Consider the following 19842-nt stretch of genomic DNA (forward strand, 5'->3'; position numbering starts at 1 on the left):
ATCTGTTAACCATTGTAACACTTTATATAAGGCCTTAAGGGGAACCATGTACAATTCAACATCTGCAATGTGACTGTGCATCAAGGTTACCATACGGCGTCTGAAAACTTCTAAAAAATCATCAAGTTGAACTCTAATAATGGTTGGCTAAAAAGCGGCTCTAAGGCTGAAAGAAAGAACGTATATCCTTTTCACAAAAATTTCTCCCAGTTCAACATGTATTTTTAAATCACATGACTTACTGACATACAGAAATTTCTAGTTTTTTGAAGTCAATTCTTTATTTTCACATTTCCTGCTGCTTTTATACCTAGAAGACTATTTTCCATTCTGAAATCCATTATTCATCTATTCTTCTCAAAACTTTAAACAAATGAACTTGTCATCAAAATTAGTTCTAGATGAATTCAAAACTGAGGTGAGGCTCTGTTTATTGTATAGTTTTCTTCCATATAGGTACTACATTTTCTTGAAGGATATTCATAGATATTTATATATTTGTGACTAAACTTAGAACCTTCCTCCCCATTTTATTTTCTAACTAGGAAAAGTTATAGATTCCTGAACATTTAATATTTCCTACTACTTTACTGTAGAGTTGATTTTTCTGGGATTTTACAGGTAAACAAGTATATCATCTAAAGAACCGTAATTTCCATATTGTTTCCACAACTTATTTCACTGCATGATATTAGTTGTTGGCTTTAAATTTAACATGTTAAAGAAGTATCCTTCTATTCTTTGTTAAGGTTTTTAAAAATCAAGAATGAACATTGGATTTTATCTAATGGTCTTTTAAACTATGTTATTTTCTGAATAGATACTATGTTCACGGTTCAAATTTTCAAAGCATAAAAAGGTACAGAGTAAAACTGTATCTGGTATTTATTATCCTTCAAGAACTATTTTAATGTTATATGCATATACAGATATAAATATTTTTCTTCAAAATAGTAGCATACTATATACACCATTCTGCACCTTAATTTTTCCTTCTATTTGGAGAATACCCACGTTAGTATAGAAGAACTCCTTTTTACCAGTTGCACAGTATCCCATTTCATGGACACCCCATAATTTATCTGATCCCCAGTGAGAGACATTAGAGTTGGTTCCAATTCCGAACTATTACAAAACAAGCCACACAAAGGGATATCCCTTTGCACATTTGAATATATCTGTGATCTAAATTTGTTTTTTTAATTTTGAATGTTATTTATTTTGGAGAAGGAGGAAAGGGAGGGGAGGGTCAGAGAAAGGGATACACAGAATTCGAAGCAGACTCCAAACTCTGACTGTCAGCACAGAGCCTGATGCGGGGCTCGAACTCATGAACTACAAGATCATGATTTGAGCTGAAGTCAGATGCTTACCTGCTGAGCCCCCAGGTACCCCTGTTATCTAAATTCTACAATGGAACTGCTTGGTCAAATGGTATGTGCGCTCCCAACTTTGACAAATACAACTGCCTTTTTATCCTGTCCTTTCTTTTTAACTTACCATAAAAGTAATAATTGGTTATAAAAAATTACTTTTATTTTTTCATTTGAGTATAGTTGACAATTATTTTATTCTCAATGCCTCTAGATGTCGCTATAACTCACCAGATAAATATTACCAAGTAGCTCTTCCATAAAATTGAATTATAGCATTTATGTAAATAAATTCTTATTTACCAAAAGAAAAAATATCTACACTTTTTACATATACACATATTTTTAAACAATCATAACCCAATTTCTGAAGTTTGTCCCATATCCTATGAGCAAATTCGGTTCTCTCTGATAACTGTAGTTCAGGCAAGAGAGAACCACAGCTGCGCAGGAGAAGCAAGGCTTGATTACCACCTGGGCTCCCTGTGAAAAAAGGTAACAGATATCATTTAACACAACAGCAATATCATACAGGTAAATATCAAAACTTAAACTGAAATCCGTAAATAGTCAAAACTCTCCTGCCTCACTGAGATGTTAAGAATACCCACAAACTAGAAAAACCCTACCCAAATCCACAAGTAACATTTACAATGTTACTAAAAATTATGTTTTTAAAATTAGCCTGCTTTTAAAAAGCTAAGGTTATGAATCCATGTAATCTGCAAGGCTCTATACCATATAAAAATACACAGAACTTATTTATAAGCACTACTTACTACAATTCAAAGGCTAAGCTTCTCAGTATCTATGAAAATAGTACAGAGCAGTACAATTAAACCCATGAACACCAAGTTTACAATCAATTACAAAATAATATAAACTTCCTTCTCCCCTTATATCCAATGGCCTTTATCTACATGTCTCTGAAAGATGACTTTAAAAACCAAACAAAAAACAAAAAACAAACCACTCACTGTATGATTCCACTTAAATAAAGTATCCAAAATAAGAAACCTGCAAGGCCAAAAAGTACACTACTAGTCGTCTAAGGCTGGAAGGGATGAGGGGTTGGGGGATAATGGCTACAGGTTTGGAGATTTCTTTTTGAGGTGATAAAAATATTCTAAAATTAACTATGGTAATAGTCGTTCACTCTGAATAAATCAAAAGAGAAAAATGATACATAGCTTTTAAATACACACAATTATAACTGACACTTCTTTGATATCCATCATCATTAGATTCCATAGCTTCTTAATGTGAATGAAATCCACAGATGGGCTTTAGGAAGCTGGTGAATATTCTGTAACTACATGCAAAATTATGTGCATGTTTGCATGCTCGGCTTGTGGGGGGTGGGAGGTGGTAAGAGGGCCTACAACCTTCCACCAGATTATCAAAGTAAGTGATTCAAATGGATTATAATAGCTAAGTGAAAATGAAAGGGAAATAATGATTATTGGTCCTTCTGGGAATCTATCATATGTAAGCATCTTAGGGAAAGTTGACACCATACAAGGCAAGATAAGAAACAGCTTCCAAACGATTTACCACTGAGTGACTTTTTTTATAAAAAAGTGGAAAGCAAAAAGACAATTTTTATTTGCTGATTTTGGAATAAATATCTAATACAAAAATGTTTCATGAAAAACTTTGCCCTGATGAGTTGGAAAGATCGAAAGATCACAATCATAACATAAAATCATGATCAATAGAAATAACAAACAAAATTAAAAGAATCAAATAACATGTTTTGCAGTGATCTTGCCCTGAAACAAGAAAATATACAAAAAATTTGAAATACCTGAGTGACACGTGTTATCAAAGACTTTTTGTAGAAGAGTCTTTGGGATGCGGCCAGTTCTTCGGACAGAATTATCCAGTCTCATTAGAGCCCAGTCAAATTGACTGGCATTCTTTCTATGAGAGGAGGGCTCCTCTTGAAGATAATTCTTTTTCTCAACAGCAATGGCATATAGCCTGGCTTGGCTCAGCAGCCCTCTATAAAATGAAACACAATTGGTAATTAACTAAATTCACTTATTATCCATATAAATTCTTTTATTGAGCAAAATTTATACAAAGTTTATTGGTTACCAAATACCTAAATTCTGGTACAAAACCAGAAATGCTCAGAGAAGTGTAAGATGGTAGGAAAGAAAAGTTCTGCCTTTTACTCTAAATAAAATCACAAGCACACACAAATTGTATGCAAAGTAAATCTCCTGAATGTGTCTTGATAACTTTCCACATGGAATCATTTCAAAGTAAGACAATAATATGATGTGGCTTAAGCGTGTGTGTGTGTGTGTGTGTGTGTGTTTTATTTTCCTTAAGTAAAACCAGCTTAATGAAGGAAAATGAAGCAGTTTATGCTACAAAGTTCTTCTCACCTTTACAGAGATCTAAATGTACTTAAAATTCTGATAACTGCTTTCAAATGTTTTCTAGGTGTAATCTCATTATGAATTTAAAAGAAGACCAATAACCAAGTTTAAATTACGCAATTTTTTAAAGAATCATTCAGGACCAAAGAATTTTCAATCTCTCTAAATAAATTTCAAACATTTTATAGTGACTGTTTCGGCTCTCAATTCATAGCTGCTTTCCATCTGTCAAAATACTAATTATATAGTACCTTTCTAGTTATTTTAACAACTTCAATCATTGAAAATAAAACTAGATTTCTGGTATTAAACATCATTAATTTTCAGGGGCTCCTGGGTGACTCAGTCAGTTAAGTGTCCGACTGTGGCTCAGGTCATGATCTCACGGTTGTGGGTTTCGAGCCCTGCCTTCGGCTCTGTGCTGACAGCTCAGAAGGCCTGGAGCCTGCTTCGATTCTGTGTATCCCTCACATCTCTGCCCCTCCCCCGCTTGTGCTCTGTCTCTCAAAAAAATAATAAACATCATTAATTTTCAAAAATTAAAAAAAAAGTTTATAAATTAGATAAGGTCAGATTAATACATGTAGGTTTATAAAGAACAAAAACCTTTTTTTTTAATTTTTTTTAACGTTTATTTATTTTTGAGACAGAGAGAGACAGAGCATGAATGGGGGGAGGGTCAGAGAGAGGGGAGACCAGAATCTGAAACAGGCTCCAGGCTCTGTGCTGTCAGCACAGAGCCCGACGCGGGGCTCGAACTCGCGGACCGTGAGATCATGACCTGAGCCGAAGTCGGCCACTCAACCGACTGAGCCACCCAGGTGCCCCAACAAAAAACCTTTAAAGCATTCAATATTTTAATAATAGGAGAACTAACACATAAGCCAAATGCTCTAAAACATGAATCAGAGGTATTCCATACTGCAGAAATATAGGCATACCTGATTTACAATAACAGACTTAAAAATAATCCTTATGTGTGAGAAATACCCTATCACGAAACTTTGAATTGAATTTAAACTTTCTCTGCATTCAAACACCACTTTTTAACACAAAATTTCTTTTTTTTTATTAAAAAAAATTTTTTTTTCTTAACATTTATTTATTTTTGAGACAGAGAGAGACAGAGCATGAATGGGGGAGGGGCAGAGAGAGAGGGAGACCCAGAATCTGAGCAGGCTCCAGGCTCTGAGCCATAGCACCAGAGCCGACGCGGGGCTCGAACTCACAGACCGCGAGATCGTGACCCGGGCTGAAGTCGGACGCTTAACTGACTGAGCCACCCAGGCGCCCCTACACAAAATTTCTAAATGCACAAAGATTTACATTTATTCCAAAATATCTTAGAGTTTCCAATAGCAGATAGTAAGTATAACTAAATAATATATACAAAGTACATATTAACAAAGTGTGATATAAAAAAATACTTATTAATCAGGGACACCTTCATGATAATCCCATTTTCTTGCATGTGCACATTTTTACCCCAATTGCCAATAAAACAGTTACATAGTAGTAAGTTTAAAAATAAGCTAACCCTAATGTTCTCTACCTGGAAAACCAGTCACAAATTGAATGATTAGTATATGATACACATTAAGAATCTATGCCAAAAGTTTCACCACAAGGTTATGTAAAATACAGAGGCAGTACAGATACTAGACTAGAATATCTATACTGTGATCTGGGACAAATCACAAGCACTCTGGCCATCATGATTCTACCTAGTGTAAACAAATTGGAAAAACAGTGGAAAAAAATCAGGATACTAATTAAATAAGACAATGTTTTCTTACCTTTACAAACCTAATGATCAGCACACTGTAGATGGCTAATTGATTAATTTGTAAATGGCTCATTTGTTAAATGAGCTGAATTAATTAAATGCTAATTACCTATGAACCATAGAAGATACGCTCCTACTTATTTATTCATTATTTTCAAAGGTTTTCTCTGGCCATTTGCCTATCTACTGGATCAGCTGTTACTAAACTATGCCCTTGTTAGGCAAACACAAAACAGCATTATTTAAATCACCCAGAACATGTCAAGTTCAGGGTGATATGCAATAAATAATACTGTTCAAAACAACCAAAGCTAATTAATACGGGAATTTCAAAATTGTAGTGAAGTACATTTGTCAAGATTTTCTTATACAACCCAAATCTTATAAACTGTGAAAAAGCACAAAAATAAAACCTTTGCTAAAATGCAGTTTTAAGACGTAAGATCAAACAAACACAAAATTCAGAGAGAAGATAAAGTACACTATTCTGAACATTTTAAAGCTAATTTTTCCACAAATAAATCTTTAATGCAGCCAACTCTCCTTCACACAAGTATACTCAATTCATTTTTTTTTTTAAGTTTATTTGGAGAGAGAGAGAGAGAGCGTGTGCACACACGTACAAGCAGGGAAGGAACAGAGAGAAGAACAGAAGTCCAAGCAGGCTCCGCACCATCAGTGCAGAGCCTGATGTGGGGCTTGAAGTCATGAACCCGGAGATCATGACCTGAACTGAGATCAAGAATTGGACGCTTAACTGCACCACCCGGGTGCCCCAGTATATTCACTCAACTTTCGTTAGATAAGCTGAACCTATGGACCCACCATAGAATGAACTGGGGTGAGGGAAAGGGTTACACATTTAACCAAAAGATTCTTCACTCTTCAAAAGGAAGTCTCCAGTGCTTCCCTACATGGTAGTGCTTTCTACATTTATTTAAAAAAAATTTTTTTTAATGTTTTTATTTATTTTTGAGACAGAGAGAGACAGAGCATGAACAGGGGAGGGGGCAGAGAGAGGGAGACACAGAATCGGAAGCAGGCTCCAGGCTCTGAGCTGTTAGCACAGAGCCCGATGCGGGGCTCGAACTCATGGACTGTGAGATCATGACCTGAGCCGAAGTTGGACGCTTAGTGACTGAGCCACCCAGGCGCCCCATATTTATTTATTTTTTAATGTTTATTTCTGAGACAGAGAGAGGACAGAGCATGAGCGGGGAAGGGATAGAGAGAGGGAGACACAGAATCCAAAGCAGACTCCAGGCTCCAAGCTGTCAGCACAGAGCCTGATGCGGGGCTCAAACTCACAGACCGCGAGATCGTGAGCTGAGCCAAAGTCGGACCCTCAACCCACTGAGCCACCCAGGCGCCCCTACATTTATTATTTGGCCCAAAATTTATTTTTAAATTCCTCAGTACAAGAATTTCATGCCTGTAACAACAGGTATGTTGTGATAGAAAGTAAAGAAAAGAACAACTCCGGGTGAAGGAGAGTCTATGTAGTACAGGCACCTACCCATCAAGCTTGCACAAGCTGGAACGCACTGCCTCCAATCTGATGACCAAAACTGATGTAACCACATAAGTGAAAATTTCATCATCTCATCAACAAGTCATAAATGGCTCTTTTGAGTTTTTGAGTTAAACATCTTAGGTTCCCTCCAGAGACTCTGGCACTCACCACTAACATTCAGATTACCCACGAATTTCCTCTGGTAAAATGTGGCATTGTTTTTATCATTTTTTTTTAACTGGTGGTTTTTATTTCAACTCTTTAGTACAAAAAAATAATGACTTTATAGTTGAGTGTCCATATTTCAAAAAGGTACAAGGACCTATTATTATAAGCAGGCTTCCGTGAGATTCCCCTCTTTAAGCCTGTACTTTTTCTAATACTTACTTTTTTCTAATATTTTACTTTTTCAAGGCATTTTAGGTTTACAGAAAAAGTGTGCAGAGTACAGAGTTCCTGTATATCCTCTTTCCCCTTCACCCAGTTTCCCCTATTTACATCTTGCATTAGTGTGGTACATGTGTTACAAATGATGAACCAATCATGATACATTAACTAAAGCCTATAGTTTACAATAGGGTTCACTGTGTGAAAAACCTATGGGTTCTGACAAATCTATGATAAGCACTACAGTACCACACATAAGAGTTTCACTGCCCTGAAAATGCCCTATGCTCCACCTATTCATCCCTTCCCCCCCCTCCTCCTGAACCACTGTTAACTACCTTTGTCCTTCTCTGTAGTTTAGCCTTTTCCAAAATGTCTTACAGTTGGAATCACACAGTACGGAGCCTTTTTCAGACTGGCTTCTTTCACCTACCAAAATACATTTAAGGTTCTTCCATGTCTTTTTGTGGCTTGATTAACACATTTCTTTTTAGTGCTGAATAATACTCCATTTTACAAATTTACCATAATTTGTTTATCTGTTCACCTAATGAAGAACAGACATACTGGCTGATTCCAACCTGGGCAAATATGAATAAAGCATCAATAAACATTTGTGTGCAGACTTTAATGTGGATGTAAATTTTCGATTCACTTAGGTAAATATCTAGGAGTGCGACTGCTGGATTATAGGGTAAGCTTATGTTTATTCAGCTTTGCAAGAAACTGACAAACTGCCTTCCAAAATGGCTGTACCACTTTGCATTCCCACCAGCAATAAATATGAGAGCTCCCTATTGCCCCACTCCTCACCAACATTTGATCCCGAAGATGTTTTGGATTTTAGTCATTTTAAAAAGTATGGTATCTAATTGTGGTTTGAATCTGCAATTCCCTAATGACATATGATGGTGAACATCTTTTCATATGCTTACTTGCCTCCTATATGTCTTCCTTTGTGAACTTTCCAAATCTTCTGTTCATTTCCAATTGGGTTATTACGTTTTTTCTTTTTCTTTTTAATTTTCTTGTTGTTGAGTTTTAAGAGATCTTTGTATGTTTTGGGTAGTCTTGGTGTTTATTTTTTCAAATAAACTTTTTATTGAAGTGTTACTCATTCTTTTTAAACTTCAAATGTAAACCAAACAAACACACATTCTCAAAACATCATCTTCCCTGTTACTGTCATCATTTTGCTATTATAAGTCAATCCAGCTTCTAGCACTTTCGAGCTACTAGAGTTTAAAAAAAAGATATAGATATGCAATAGAATAGGTATAACCAGTAGTTAATGTATATTATGCATTTAATGATGCATGCTAAATAACAAAAAATTATTACTATAATCCTCATTTTACAGATAAAACTGAAGCAACTTGCCCAGAGTCACAGTAAAAGCTAGTTAATGACAGGATGACAGGTCCAGGATTTGTACTTGGGTAGTCATCTTCTGAAAGGAGTTCAACATGGCAGAAAGGCATCAAGAAAATGAATGCGGCTGCAAAGGGGGTTCACAATGGAAAGTGGTAGCAGTGGGAATCTCAAACTTATCTCATGTTCTTACCAATCCCCTATTTTAATTATTCCACTCGAGTTTTCTTTAGCCTGTTGATACGGCTGACTACATGGATTGATTTTCAGATGTTGAGCCACCACTGCACACAGTTATAATTCTTTTTATACATCTTATATATTACTGATTCCACTTAAGTTTTAACATGTTAAAAATTCAAAAAGATAATGCCTTTTTTTTTGGTAGTCTCCATGCCCCATGTGTGGCTTGAACTCATGACCCTGAGATCAAGAGTCACATGCTCTACTGACTGAGCCAACCACACGCTCCAACAGAGAAAGTTTTTAAATGTTTATTTATTTATTTTTATTTTTTTAATTTTTTTTTCAACATTTATTTATTTTTGGGACAGAGAGAGACAGAGCATGAACGGGGGAGGGGCAGAGAGAAAGGGAGACACAGAATCGGAAACAGGCTCCAGGCTCTGAGCCATCAGCCCAGAGCCTGACGCGGGGCTCGAACTCACGGACCGCAAGATCGTGACCTGGCTGAAGTCGGACACTCAACCGACTGCGCCACCCAGGCGCCCCTTATTTATTTATTTAGAAAGAGAAAGAACGAGCACACGTGCAGGGAGAGGCAGAGAGAGGGTAAGAGAGAATCCCAAGCAGGCTCCACACTCAATGTGGAACTCAGTATGGAGCCTGACTTGGGGCTGGTTGCCACAGCCACCATATCATGACCTGAGTCAATATCAAGAGTCACTTAACCCACTAAGCCACCCAGGCACCCCCAGAGAAATGTTTTTTAAAAATATTAGTTGTTCACTTCACAATTCAGATTGGTACCCTAAACCATAAGCTGTATTGTGACTTCAATAAACCCTATCTTTGAGGGTCAAGGAGTATAATTTCTATAGTAGTCCACACAAGAAAAAAATACACAATGCCTCCTTTTAAAAGTGGATGGTGCTCCTTTCAAATTTCTCTACTGCTACTGACTATACCACCACTACCTGGGTTCCACAACCCTGGAATCGTGACTGGAGGTGAAATCAAGAGTCGGCTCCACCGACTGAGGCACCCAGATGCCCCCAGAATACATGGGTTTTTTGCAACAAACTCCTTACTTTCTTAGGCTTCAGCTTTTATTTTATTTTTATTTTTTATTATTTTTTTTTTCAACGTTTATTTATTTTTGGGACAGAGAGAGACACAGCATGAACGGGGGAGGGGCAGAGAGAGAGGGAGACACAGAATCGGAAACAGGCTCCAGGCTCTGAGCCATCAGCCCAGAGCCTGACGCGGGGCTCGAACTCACGGACCGCGAGATCGTGACCTGGCTGAAGTCGGACGCTTAACCGACTGCGCCACCCAGGCGCCCCGGCTTCAGCTTTTATTAATACAACTGCCAGATCAACCATCCCCCAAACCATCTTCATGTCATTCCCTCTTTAATATCCTTTAGTTGTTCTTTACTTTTATACAACAAACCTAAGTTCTTTGATTTATTAATACAAAAAATATTTACTGAGCACCTTCTATGTCCAAGGCACCATGCTAGGATCAGCCCTTCTACTTATCTAGTAAGTAAATCTGATAATCAATTAAACTTCAAAAAAATTTAAAAACGGCTGTTAAGCTCTAGAAGGAAATAAGAGACTTCAATGAAAGAGTAACAGCAGGGTTCTATTATGAATAAAATGTTCAAGAAAAATGGGGATGCCTGGCTGGCTCAGTTGGAAGAGCATGCGACTCTTGATCCCGAGGTCATGAGTTTGAGCCCACACAGGGTGTAGAGATTACTAAAAAATAAAATCTTTTAAAAAATGCTCAAGGTAAATGTAACTTTAATTTCTTAGCTGAGGATGAAAAGAAGCAGCCATAGAAAAGAGGGGATAAGTATTCCAAGCAAGCTAGAACAGTCAGCAGGCCAAGTAAGTGAGCAACAGATGGGATGAGGTTGGAGAGGGAGACTGTGCTAGATCATGAAGGATTATGAAGATAAAGAGTCTGGATTTTATTCTTGGTACAGATTTTATGCCAGGTACAGAACTGTATCAGAAACGTATTGAAGGTTTATAAGCAGGGGTTATGGCTTATTTCTGTTTTGAAAAGATTAGTCTAACTGCTGGGTGAAGAACAAATTAGAGGGCACCAAGAATTAAGACAGAGAGGGCCACCTGAATGGCCCAGTCAGTTAAGCATCTGACTTCGGCTCAGGTCATGATCTCAGTTTGTGGGTTCGAGCCCCACGTTGGGCTCTGTGCTGACAGCTCAGAGCCTGGAGCCTGCTTTGGATTGTGTCTCCCTCTCTTTCTGCCTCTCCTCCACTCACACTCTGTGTCTTTCTTGCTCAAAAATAAACATTAAAAAAATTTTTTTGAAATAAAAAGTATTAAGACAGAGATACCATTTAGGAAACCACTGCAGTAGTTGAGGTAAAAGGCCAAGGGAAGCTACACACAGTGGGTGATGGAGATGGAAAAGAAATACCCGGTACCAAGGCCCCCAGCTGATTTTTTTTTTTAATGTTTCTTCATTTCTGAGAGAGAGAGAGAGAGCACAAGCGGGGGAGAAGCAGAGACAGAGAGAGGGAGACACAGAATCCGAAGCAGGCTCCAGCCTCTGAGCTGTCAGCACAGAGCCCGGGGTGGGGCCTGAACTCATGAACCATGAGATCGTGACCTGAGCCGAAGTTGGATGCTTAACAGACTGAACCACCCAGGCATCCCGGCCCCCAGCTGATTTAACTGCAAATTCCAAGCAACAAGTCTCACCAATACAATTTGTTAATTCTCACTTCCTTATAAATAACGAAGAGAATTTCATGTAAAAGTGCCTTAGAGAGGCTTCCTTAATCCTCCGTATACATCCTATCCTATTCCGTATCATTTTCACAAACACTGGATAAGGACCATCTTAGAGACAAAAACAGAAGGCTCCATGGCATGGTGGAAACACAGGAGCTCTGAGCTTAAGAGCATGAGTCTGAGTCCTACAGTCCAGCCTGAATTCAGGCACTGCCATTTATAAGATGTGTGACTTGGCCAAGTTACTCCAACTTTCTCTCAGCCTGTAAATTCTGGGAGTATTTACCTCACAAGGACATCACAAAAGATTAATGGAGATAATACAGTGTTTCCTAAAATATCACCCTTCTGCTAGGCAGGATGATTTTAGATAGCATTTAGGCAAAAAATTTCCATTTCAGTACTTTTATCTATTTTAATTAATATTTAAAAATAACTATCACATCAAGCTCTTTATTTTACTAACATTTTTGCTTAAGATGAAATTAAGTTATAAAAAGATCACTTTAAACCTAAAACCAATGTAAAGAAAAATATTAAATATAATTAATGGTTGCAGTTATACTCAGATTTCACAAAAAAATCTGAAGGCAGTACACAAATGCCCGAAGTTTGAGCAACACTGAGACAGTGTACATAAAAGACCCGGCAGAGTAAGCATAATAAATATTAACTACGCATTTCCTAGAGCATTTTCTTCTTTTAAAGATGTATTAGCAGAGATGCCTGGGTGGCTCAGTCGGTTAAGCATCTGACTTCAGCTCAGGTCATGATCTTGTGGTTTGTGGGTCTGAGCCCCACATCGGGCTCTGTGCTGACAGCTCAGAGCCTAGAGCCTGCTTCAGATTCTGTGTCTCCCTCTCTCTCTGCCCCTCCCCTGTTCATGCTCTGTCTCTCTCTCTCTCAAAAATAAACATTAAAAAAAAATGTTTTGTAAAGCTACTTCAATGAACTTTCTCACTCAACTATTTTGCAAAACCTCAATTCTCCGAAAAGTCTTGCCCAGTTAAGCTGTATCCCAAACACAGTTCTATGCTTTATGGTAAGTCACAAAATTTTAGACTAAAAAAGCCACTTGAACTCTTCTACACTTAAACGTCTCCTGGCTTGGGCCACCTGGGTGGCTCAGTTGGTTAAGTGTCCAAGTTTGGCTCAGGTCATGGTCTCATGGTTTGTGGGTTCAAGCCCTTCATCGGGCTCTGTGCTGACAGCTCAGAACCTACTTCGGATTTTCAGTCTCCCCCTCTCTCTGCCTCTCCTTCACCTGCACACTTGTGTGCTTGCTCTCTCTCTCTCTCTCTCTCTCTCTCTCTCTCTCTCTCAAAAATAAATAAATATTAAAAGAAAGAAGAAGTCTCCCGGCTGGAAACACCAATTCCTTTCTACCTATCCAGACGTCCCCTCCACCTTAGGCTCTCCTGGTCCAAAGGTACGTCTCCTTTGTCTCAGCTATGACAGGAAGGGATGAATAGTCAATTACCCCAGCTGGGACCTATGATGTAATATGGAACAGGATACTCTCTAGAATCTATGAAGGGAGAATCTGGATGGACAAGATTACTCTAAAGATCCCTTGCAGAGTTTACATTCTAAGATCATATCATATGCTTACTCACTTAGGATAGTCTTTAATTCCTAAATTTACAATGTATCATATCACCTTTTTAAAATGGTATGCCCACAGGTAATCCATATTACTTACGTATATAAATAACCTAAACACCTAAAGCACAACACATTCAAAACACTTCAAAACTGGGCATCACAGTGTCTGTAGTAAATCCCAACTGGAGATTTCAGATAAATTACTTTGTTCTTCTAAGCTTCTTTCCTAATTTGTAATATGAACCCACAAGAGATGAAATGCATGTGTGATGTATTCATACAAAGCTTGAAAACAGTAAAGATCTAATCTGAAGGTACTACTATTTATCCTCATCTCCAAATCTATTCTGCGTAATTCTGCCAAGGTGCTGACCAACTTCCTGTTCTCAATCTCTCAAGAAGAAAAGGAAGTGTTTGTTTTTTGGTCTGCAGTTCTGCACCACCTAGCTAAGGTCCTATTAGCCCAAATCTGTGGTATCAATGTTGTTCCTACTGGTCTATCCATCCCTAGCCTCTATCTCTCCTATAGTCTGTGTTAACTTTGTCAAGACTTACACCTCTCAAAGCTCTCCAATGGCTTTCAACCATCAAATGACCAACTTTTTTTTTTTTTTAACATTTACTCATTTTTGAGAGTGAGAGAGACAGAGCATGAGTGGGGGAGGGGCGGAGAGAGAGGGAGACACAGAATCTGAAGCAGGCTCCAGGCTCCGGGCTGTCAGCACAGGCCCCGACGCGGGGCTCGAACTCACGGAGTGCGAGATCACGATCTGAGCTGAAGTTGGAAGCTTAACCAATTGAGCCACCCAGGCGCCCCCCAAATGACCAACTTCTAATCAACCTTAATAGCTACAAGAAATCAACCAGCCTTCACAGTATCAACCCCACAAGTCTCCTCCTCTTCTCTTCCCCTGGAACACTCTGGCTGCTCATTACCAAATGTCCTCTTAAACTCAAGTGAGCCCCTAACATAAACAAATGTGACTGTTCTTCTATCTGAAATACTACAGTATTATATTTCTTTTTTAATGTTTATCTTTGAGAGTACACAAGTGGGAGAGGAGCAGAGACAGAGGGAGAGAGAGAATTCCAAGCAGGCTCTGCACTATTGGCGCAATAGCCCCAAACGGGGCTCAAACTCATGAACCTTGAGATCGTGACCCGAGCTGAAATCAAGAGTTGGATGCTTAACCGACTGAGCCACCCAGATGCCCCAGTATTACATTCCTCTTTTATGAACAGCATATATGAGTTGTACATGTGCCTATCGTAGCCCTCTGTAATGGATAAATTTATATACAGAGGTTGAATCATAATGCCAAAAGGACCCAGACTCTTAATATTTGTTAAGATTCTTGTCTTATTAAGAAATAAACAAGGGAAAGTTTTCTTTCCTTCCAACTTGAGAAGTCACATCATTCTGTCACAGGGCAATATGTGCTCTTCATCTTTAAGCCAATCATCAATCTAGATCCACTTCCAAATTGATTTGATTCAAAGCTTATCTTTCCTCTGAAGCACAGAGGTCTAAAAAAGTCTCACAAGAAAATATAAGCAGTTTCTGATCCAGAAGTGTGAGAAAAAGAGAGTCTGTGGGAAAGCAACAGTGTTTGCCCCTCAAATTCCCCAAAAAGATAAGCTAAGAGCTGGTTTTTAAGAAAACAATTGTCTAAAAAAATGAAAAAAAGTGCTGAAATGGGAAATGAAAAGCAAGACTAAAGAATATAAAAGTATATACTTTTTGGTGCTTGAATTTTGAAAACAAATTAATAAATTCTAATAATTTTACTCAATGATACTCATTTGTCCTTCCCAGGACATTCTAGCAAATCAAGACTGGGGTGAACGTGTGGAGCTTTGCCACACTATATGCATGGATTAAATATCCCTTCAAACTTCTCTGCGTGTCATGATATTCCTTCCTCCATGTCTAAGATTTTCACTGATTTACCCAACAAATATCTTACACCCATACTACTATGAGCCATGAAGTCAGCCACTAGAGAAGGCAAAAAGAATAAAACAAAGTCCTTACCTTCAAGGAAAGATGTCAATGAAATAAGAATGAAAAATCTCTAGGAAGCAGATAGAAATGGCAACATTCACTAAAACAGGGAATACACAAGGAACAGATTTGAGAGGCAAGATGAGTCCAGCTTGAGATTTGATGGGTTTGAGGCACAAGTAGTTTAACCACTGGAGGTGTCTATATCCAGGAAGAGAAAAAAAACACCATGATCAGATAGGTAGGTAGGGACTGATAAACCCAACACATCAGCATTTAAGAGATGAAGTGAAGAAAAAGGAAGCAACAAAGCAGGTGAGAAAAATCCTAAAGAGAAGAGAATCATGAAAGACTCATGCAAAGCAAAGGGTCTCATGAAGGGCAAAATGGGACACAGGGTAATATGCCAGAGCTCAAGGCCTTAAAAGTGGGTCTGGTAATTAAGAAGTCCCTGGGGGGGGGGGGGGGCGCCTGGGTGGCGCAGTCGGTTAAGCGTCTGACTTCAGCCAGGTCACAATCTCACGGTCCGGGAGTTCGAGCCCCGCGTCAGGCTCTGGGCTGATGGCTCAGAGCCTGGAGCCTGTTTCCGATTCTGTGTCTCCCTCTCTCTCTGCCCCTCCCCCGTTCATGCTCTGTCTCTCTCTGTCCCAAAAATAAATAAACGTTGAGGAAAAAAAAAAAAAAAAAAAAAGAAGTCCCTGGGGAAAAAAATAAATGAAATAAACTTTCATCTGCACATACATAAATTATGTATACATACATACATACAAACATCCATACACAAAGGACATATATATCTCAATGGCTCTCTCTGGGTGATAGAATTAAAGATAACTTTAAGATTTTATTTTTAAGTAATCTCTATACCCAATGTGGAGCTCAAACTCACATCAAGAGATCAAGAGCTGCACACTCCACCAACTGAGCCAAGCGCCCAACAGTGACTTTTAATTTATAACTATCCCCTCTCTATTTTGCAATTGCTCAAGGCACATGAGTTTTATAATTTAAAAATGTACAAGAAAAAAGTAATAAGGCAACGATAGCTTTTACCAGTAGTGTGACTGCAGTGGGTGAAAGAGTGAACACAAAGAGAGGAAATAAAGGAGACAGGAATACGAACAGGGAAGGAAAACTGGTAAGCATCTACAGTTAAGTCCAGAGTTCTAGGAAAGGTTTTGTTTTCCAGGCGGGAAAGATGTGGGCATGCTTACATGAGACTGTATAAAAGGATTGTTAAGAGTGCAAGAGAAAGAGGGAATACTTTTTTATTGCTTGCTATGAGCTCAGCACACAGTGGGGAGCAAGACAAAGTCCTGCTCTTATGCAATTCACTTTCTCTACTAAGGAAACAAACAAGTCAGACACACCACCTAAAACAAAAATAGGATAGTTTTTTAGAGTGAATGTTGAGGTAAGCCTTCTCTGAAGAAACAGTGTTTAAGTTGAATCCTGAATGACAAGAAATCAGCTTTGCAAAGAAGGGAGAAAAGCCTTGTTACCTTTACTTTACAGATCATGAAATTGAGACTCAAAGAGGTTAGTTAAGATTATGTAGCAAGTAAATAGAATCCAGGTCTGATGAACACTGAGACCAATACTCTTTCTACCGATTGTGTTCTATTGTTTTCCACAAATGCAACAGTGAAGATGGAAGATAATATCGACCCTCCTCTGGGCTCACAGGAATAGTTAAGGATTAAAAAAATTAAGAGTAATTGGCACAACTTTCTCAAAATAAAGTCTTGGAAAGCAAAGAAATGCAGTTCTGTGGAAGCAGAGGCATGGCTCCTGAAGGTTAGCTGTTGCAGGCCTAATGAGAACAACCCAGGCAGGCCATAAGTTACAAGTAGGCTACACTCCAAAGATCTGTAACTGACTCCTCAAGAAGTCATAAAATGTTTCCTCCATATAATTTTATGCAGAGAGTAAGTTTCCAGGCTGCTTCACAAAGATCCATGTAATCATAGTTATTACTAGTGTAATAACTATTAAAGCACTAAGTACCAGGTCCTATGTTAAGTGCTTTTTATAGATAATCTCATGCGGTACTACCAATGTTATTACCACTCCGTCTAACTAAGGAAACTGAGGTCTAGAAATGTTGAGTAACTTGTCCAATAGCAAATCCTTAGCACTTAGTCCTGCTATCTCCCAAAGTACTTTTTATCTATAAACAGTCTTTCAAAATCACTTTTTCTCCTATTTTAAAAGCTCAGTGCCCATCTCCCCTTCTTAGGTGGGTCAGAATACTACTCATAACACTTTTCCATCAAAGTTCCTAATCCTCCCTACTTCCAAGTCTATGTCTGACCTATCTCCTGATAAACCTCAATCCATCAGAGCATCCATTCACACACTGACACCCACTGGGAATTTAACTTCCCTTCCACGTGTTCACTTATTCATCCACTGACACTTTTACAGAGCCCTACTGTGACAATTCCCAACTCATACCACACTCTTGTAAATAGCTAGGGGAAAACCCCACTCCAGAAAATGCATGCAAAAGCCCAAGCTAGTAATAATTAAACGTCCCTCTCTAAATGATCCCTAGCTCACCCAAGTTCCCAAACTATTCCTCCCGTCCCCCCACAATAAACCTCTCGAAATACACGTCCTAGCTGATTACTGATCACCGATAATGTTCCCACGTGGGACAGCACACAAGCCGGGTCAATCCCAAGGAGAAGAGTAACACCCGATCCCAGCAGCCGCGTTCAAAGCCCACCCCTCAGCCCCCAGCTTCATAGGCCGCTGGTAGCCGGAGGGCAGGACAACCCAGTCCTAGGCGAGAGCAGAATCCATGCCGGAAGCAAACCATGCACACGGCCATGACCTTCCGAAGTCGACCGACCCTGTCAGCAGTAAACCCCCTGTGGGGAAGGGGGTCTAAGACCCCCAGGACGCTCGGCCCCTAGAGCGACGGAGAGGGACAGGCGGACCTGGCCCCCACCAGCGCGTCACGATCCCGGGGGACGCCCGCGCTGCAGGAGGACGGGGGCAGAGCATGGACACTCACCCGGCAACCGGCCCGGCGCGGGCGGCGGGCAGAAAAGGGGCGGCGTGCAGCCGGCTCGCGCCACCTGCCAGGAGGCGCAGGGATAGCGGGAGGCGCGGGGCCGCCCCGGCCCGGAGGAGCCAGCGGGCGGATCTCAGCAGGGCTGCCATGGCTCGGCCGTCCCCAAGGCAGAATGCACGCTCGGCGAGAGGGAATGGGGGAGCACGTGATCGCGGGGTCGCCCGGCGCGGAAGAGACCAAAGGCTGGGCGCGCCAGACGTAGGGGGAGCCACGCGTTGTTTTCACTTGGAAGGTGGATAAACCTATTTCTCTGAGGACAAATGAGCCCCATGCGATGTGCTATTAATAATGAGACTTGACTGATTATTTGAGAGAGGTTCTGTTTTCGTTTTCTAGCCTTCCTCCCAGCATGCTCAGTGCGTCCACCCCTGCGCTTTTCAGTTGGTAGAGTCAGAAGAGGTCAACTCCTCCCAGGTTAGCGCAGGGGCTTGCGGGGGGCCAACTAGCAAGGACACCCGGGAACTCTAGAGAAGAGCCGACCGTGAAAGTCCCAGAGTGTGGGACAATTCGCGGGCGTGCGCCGACGTCGTCGCCGACGTTCAGCCGTCTTGGCTTGGCGCCGACGGGAACGTATTGTTAGGAAAGCTCTGAGAAATGCGAGACGGAAAAAACGTTGAGGACCTTTGCGCTGTGCTAAGGACCTCTAAGGTTAATAGGATGAGATTTGTGTTATTGGGGCTTGAGAACAGTGTAAAAGGATACGCATGTCCGGGCCTAAGTCCATTACCAGTGCCTCGCTTTATGAAAGAGGGGTTGCTGACCAAGGTCGGATAGTTTTAAAGCTGGAACTGAACTCTCTACCCCCAACTCCCACTCCGCTTCGTTCAGTAAATGCACCAGCATCGGAGGTAAGGTAACGATAGGATTAAGAGACTGGAGCCAAATCTGGGGATTTGGAGGTCCTAGCCTTTACAAGGCTTAGTCTGGAAGGGTTCCCCATGCACACGTGGGAAACCAGGAACAGGCTTCCACTCCCTCTTCACGTAACTGAATCCTACCCATTCCCTGGTGAACACTCAGAAGTTTTCGCTGGAAGCCCTCCATGGTAATTCCCCGTGTGGCTGGTTATCCCACTCAACATCCAGCTCCTTGACCGCAGGGACTGTGACCTTTCCTTGTAGGTGAAGCACCTACTCAGTGCCAGGCACACAGTAGACAGCATTAAATATTTATTGAGTAAATGAGCATTTTGAGATTACCTAGATTATCTCTCTTTTGAGAGATGAGGAAAATGAGGTACAAGAAAGGCTAAATGATTTACTCTGGGTTATACTACTAAGCGTTAGTAGTATAATTAACTCACTCAACACTGATTTATTGAACACCTATTCAGTGCTATGCACTGTTTTGAGATGGGAATCCAGCAGGGAACAAAA

General features: G+C 40.1%; 1 protein-coding gene across 1 annotated transcript in view; it reads right to left on the minus strand.

Annotated features, from left to right (window-relative positions):
- The window catches only part of LRPPRC (leucine rich pentatricopeptide repeat containing), a 112509-nt gene extending 93923 nt beyond the window's left edge, over positions 1-18586 (minus strand). The window contains exons 1-3 of the mRNA XM_030310509.1: positions 18407-18586; positions 3181-3377; positions 1734-1856 (exon numbers count right to left, since the gene is read on the minus strand). Of these exons, the coding sequence (XP_030166369.1) occupies positions 1734-1856; positions 3181-3377; positions 18407-18555 (469 nt within the window). The 5' untranslated portion in view covers positions 18556-18586. The remainder of the gene's footprint in view (positions 1-1733; positions 1857-3180; positions 3378-18406) is intronic.
- Positions 18587-19842: the final 1256 nt, after the last annotated feature.

Source organism: Lynx canadensis, chromosome A3, assembly GCF_007474595.2.
Source record: "Lynx canadensis isolate LIC74 chromosome A3, mLynCan4.pri.v2, whole genome shotgun sequence".
Classification (NCBI taxonomy): domain Eukaryota; kingdom Metazoa; phylum Chordata; class Mammalia; order Carnivora; family Felidae; genus Lynx; species Lynx canadensis.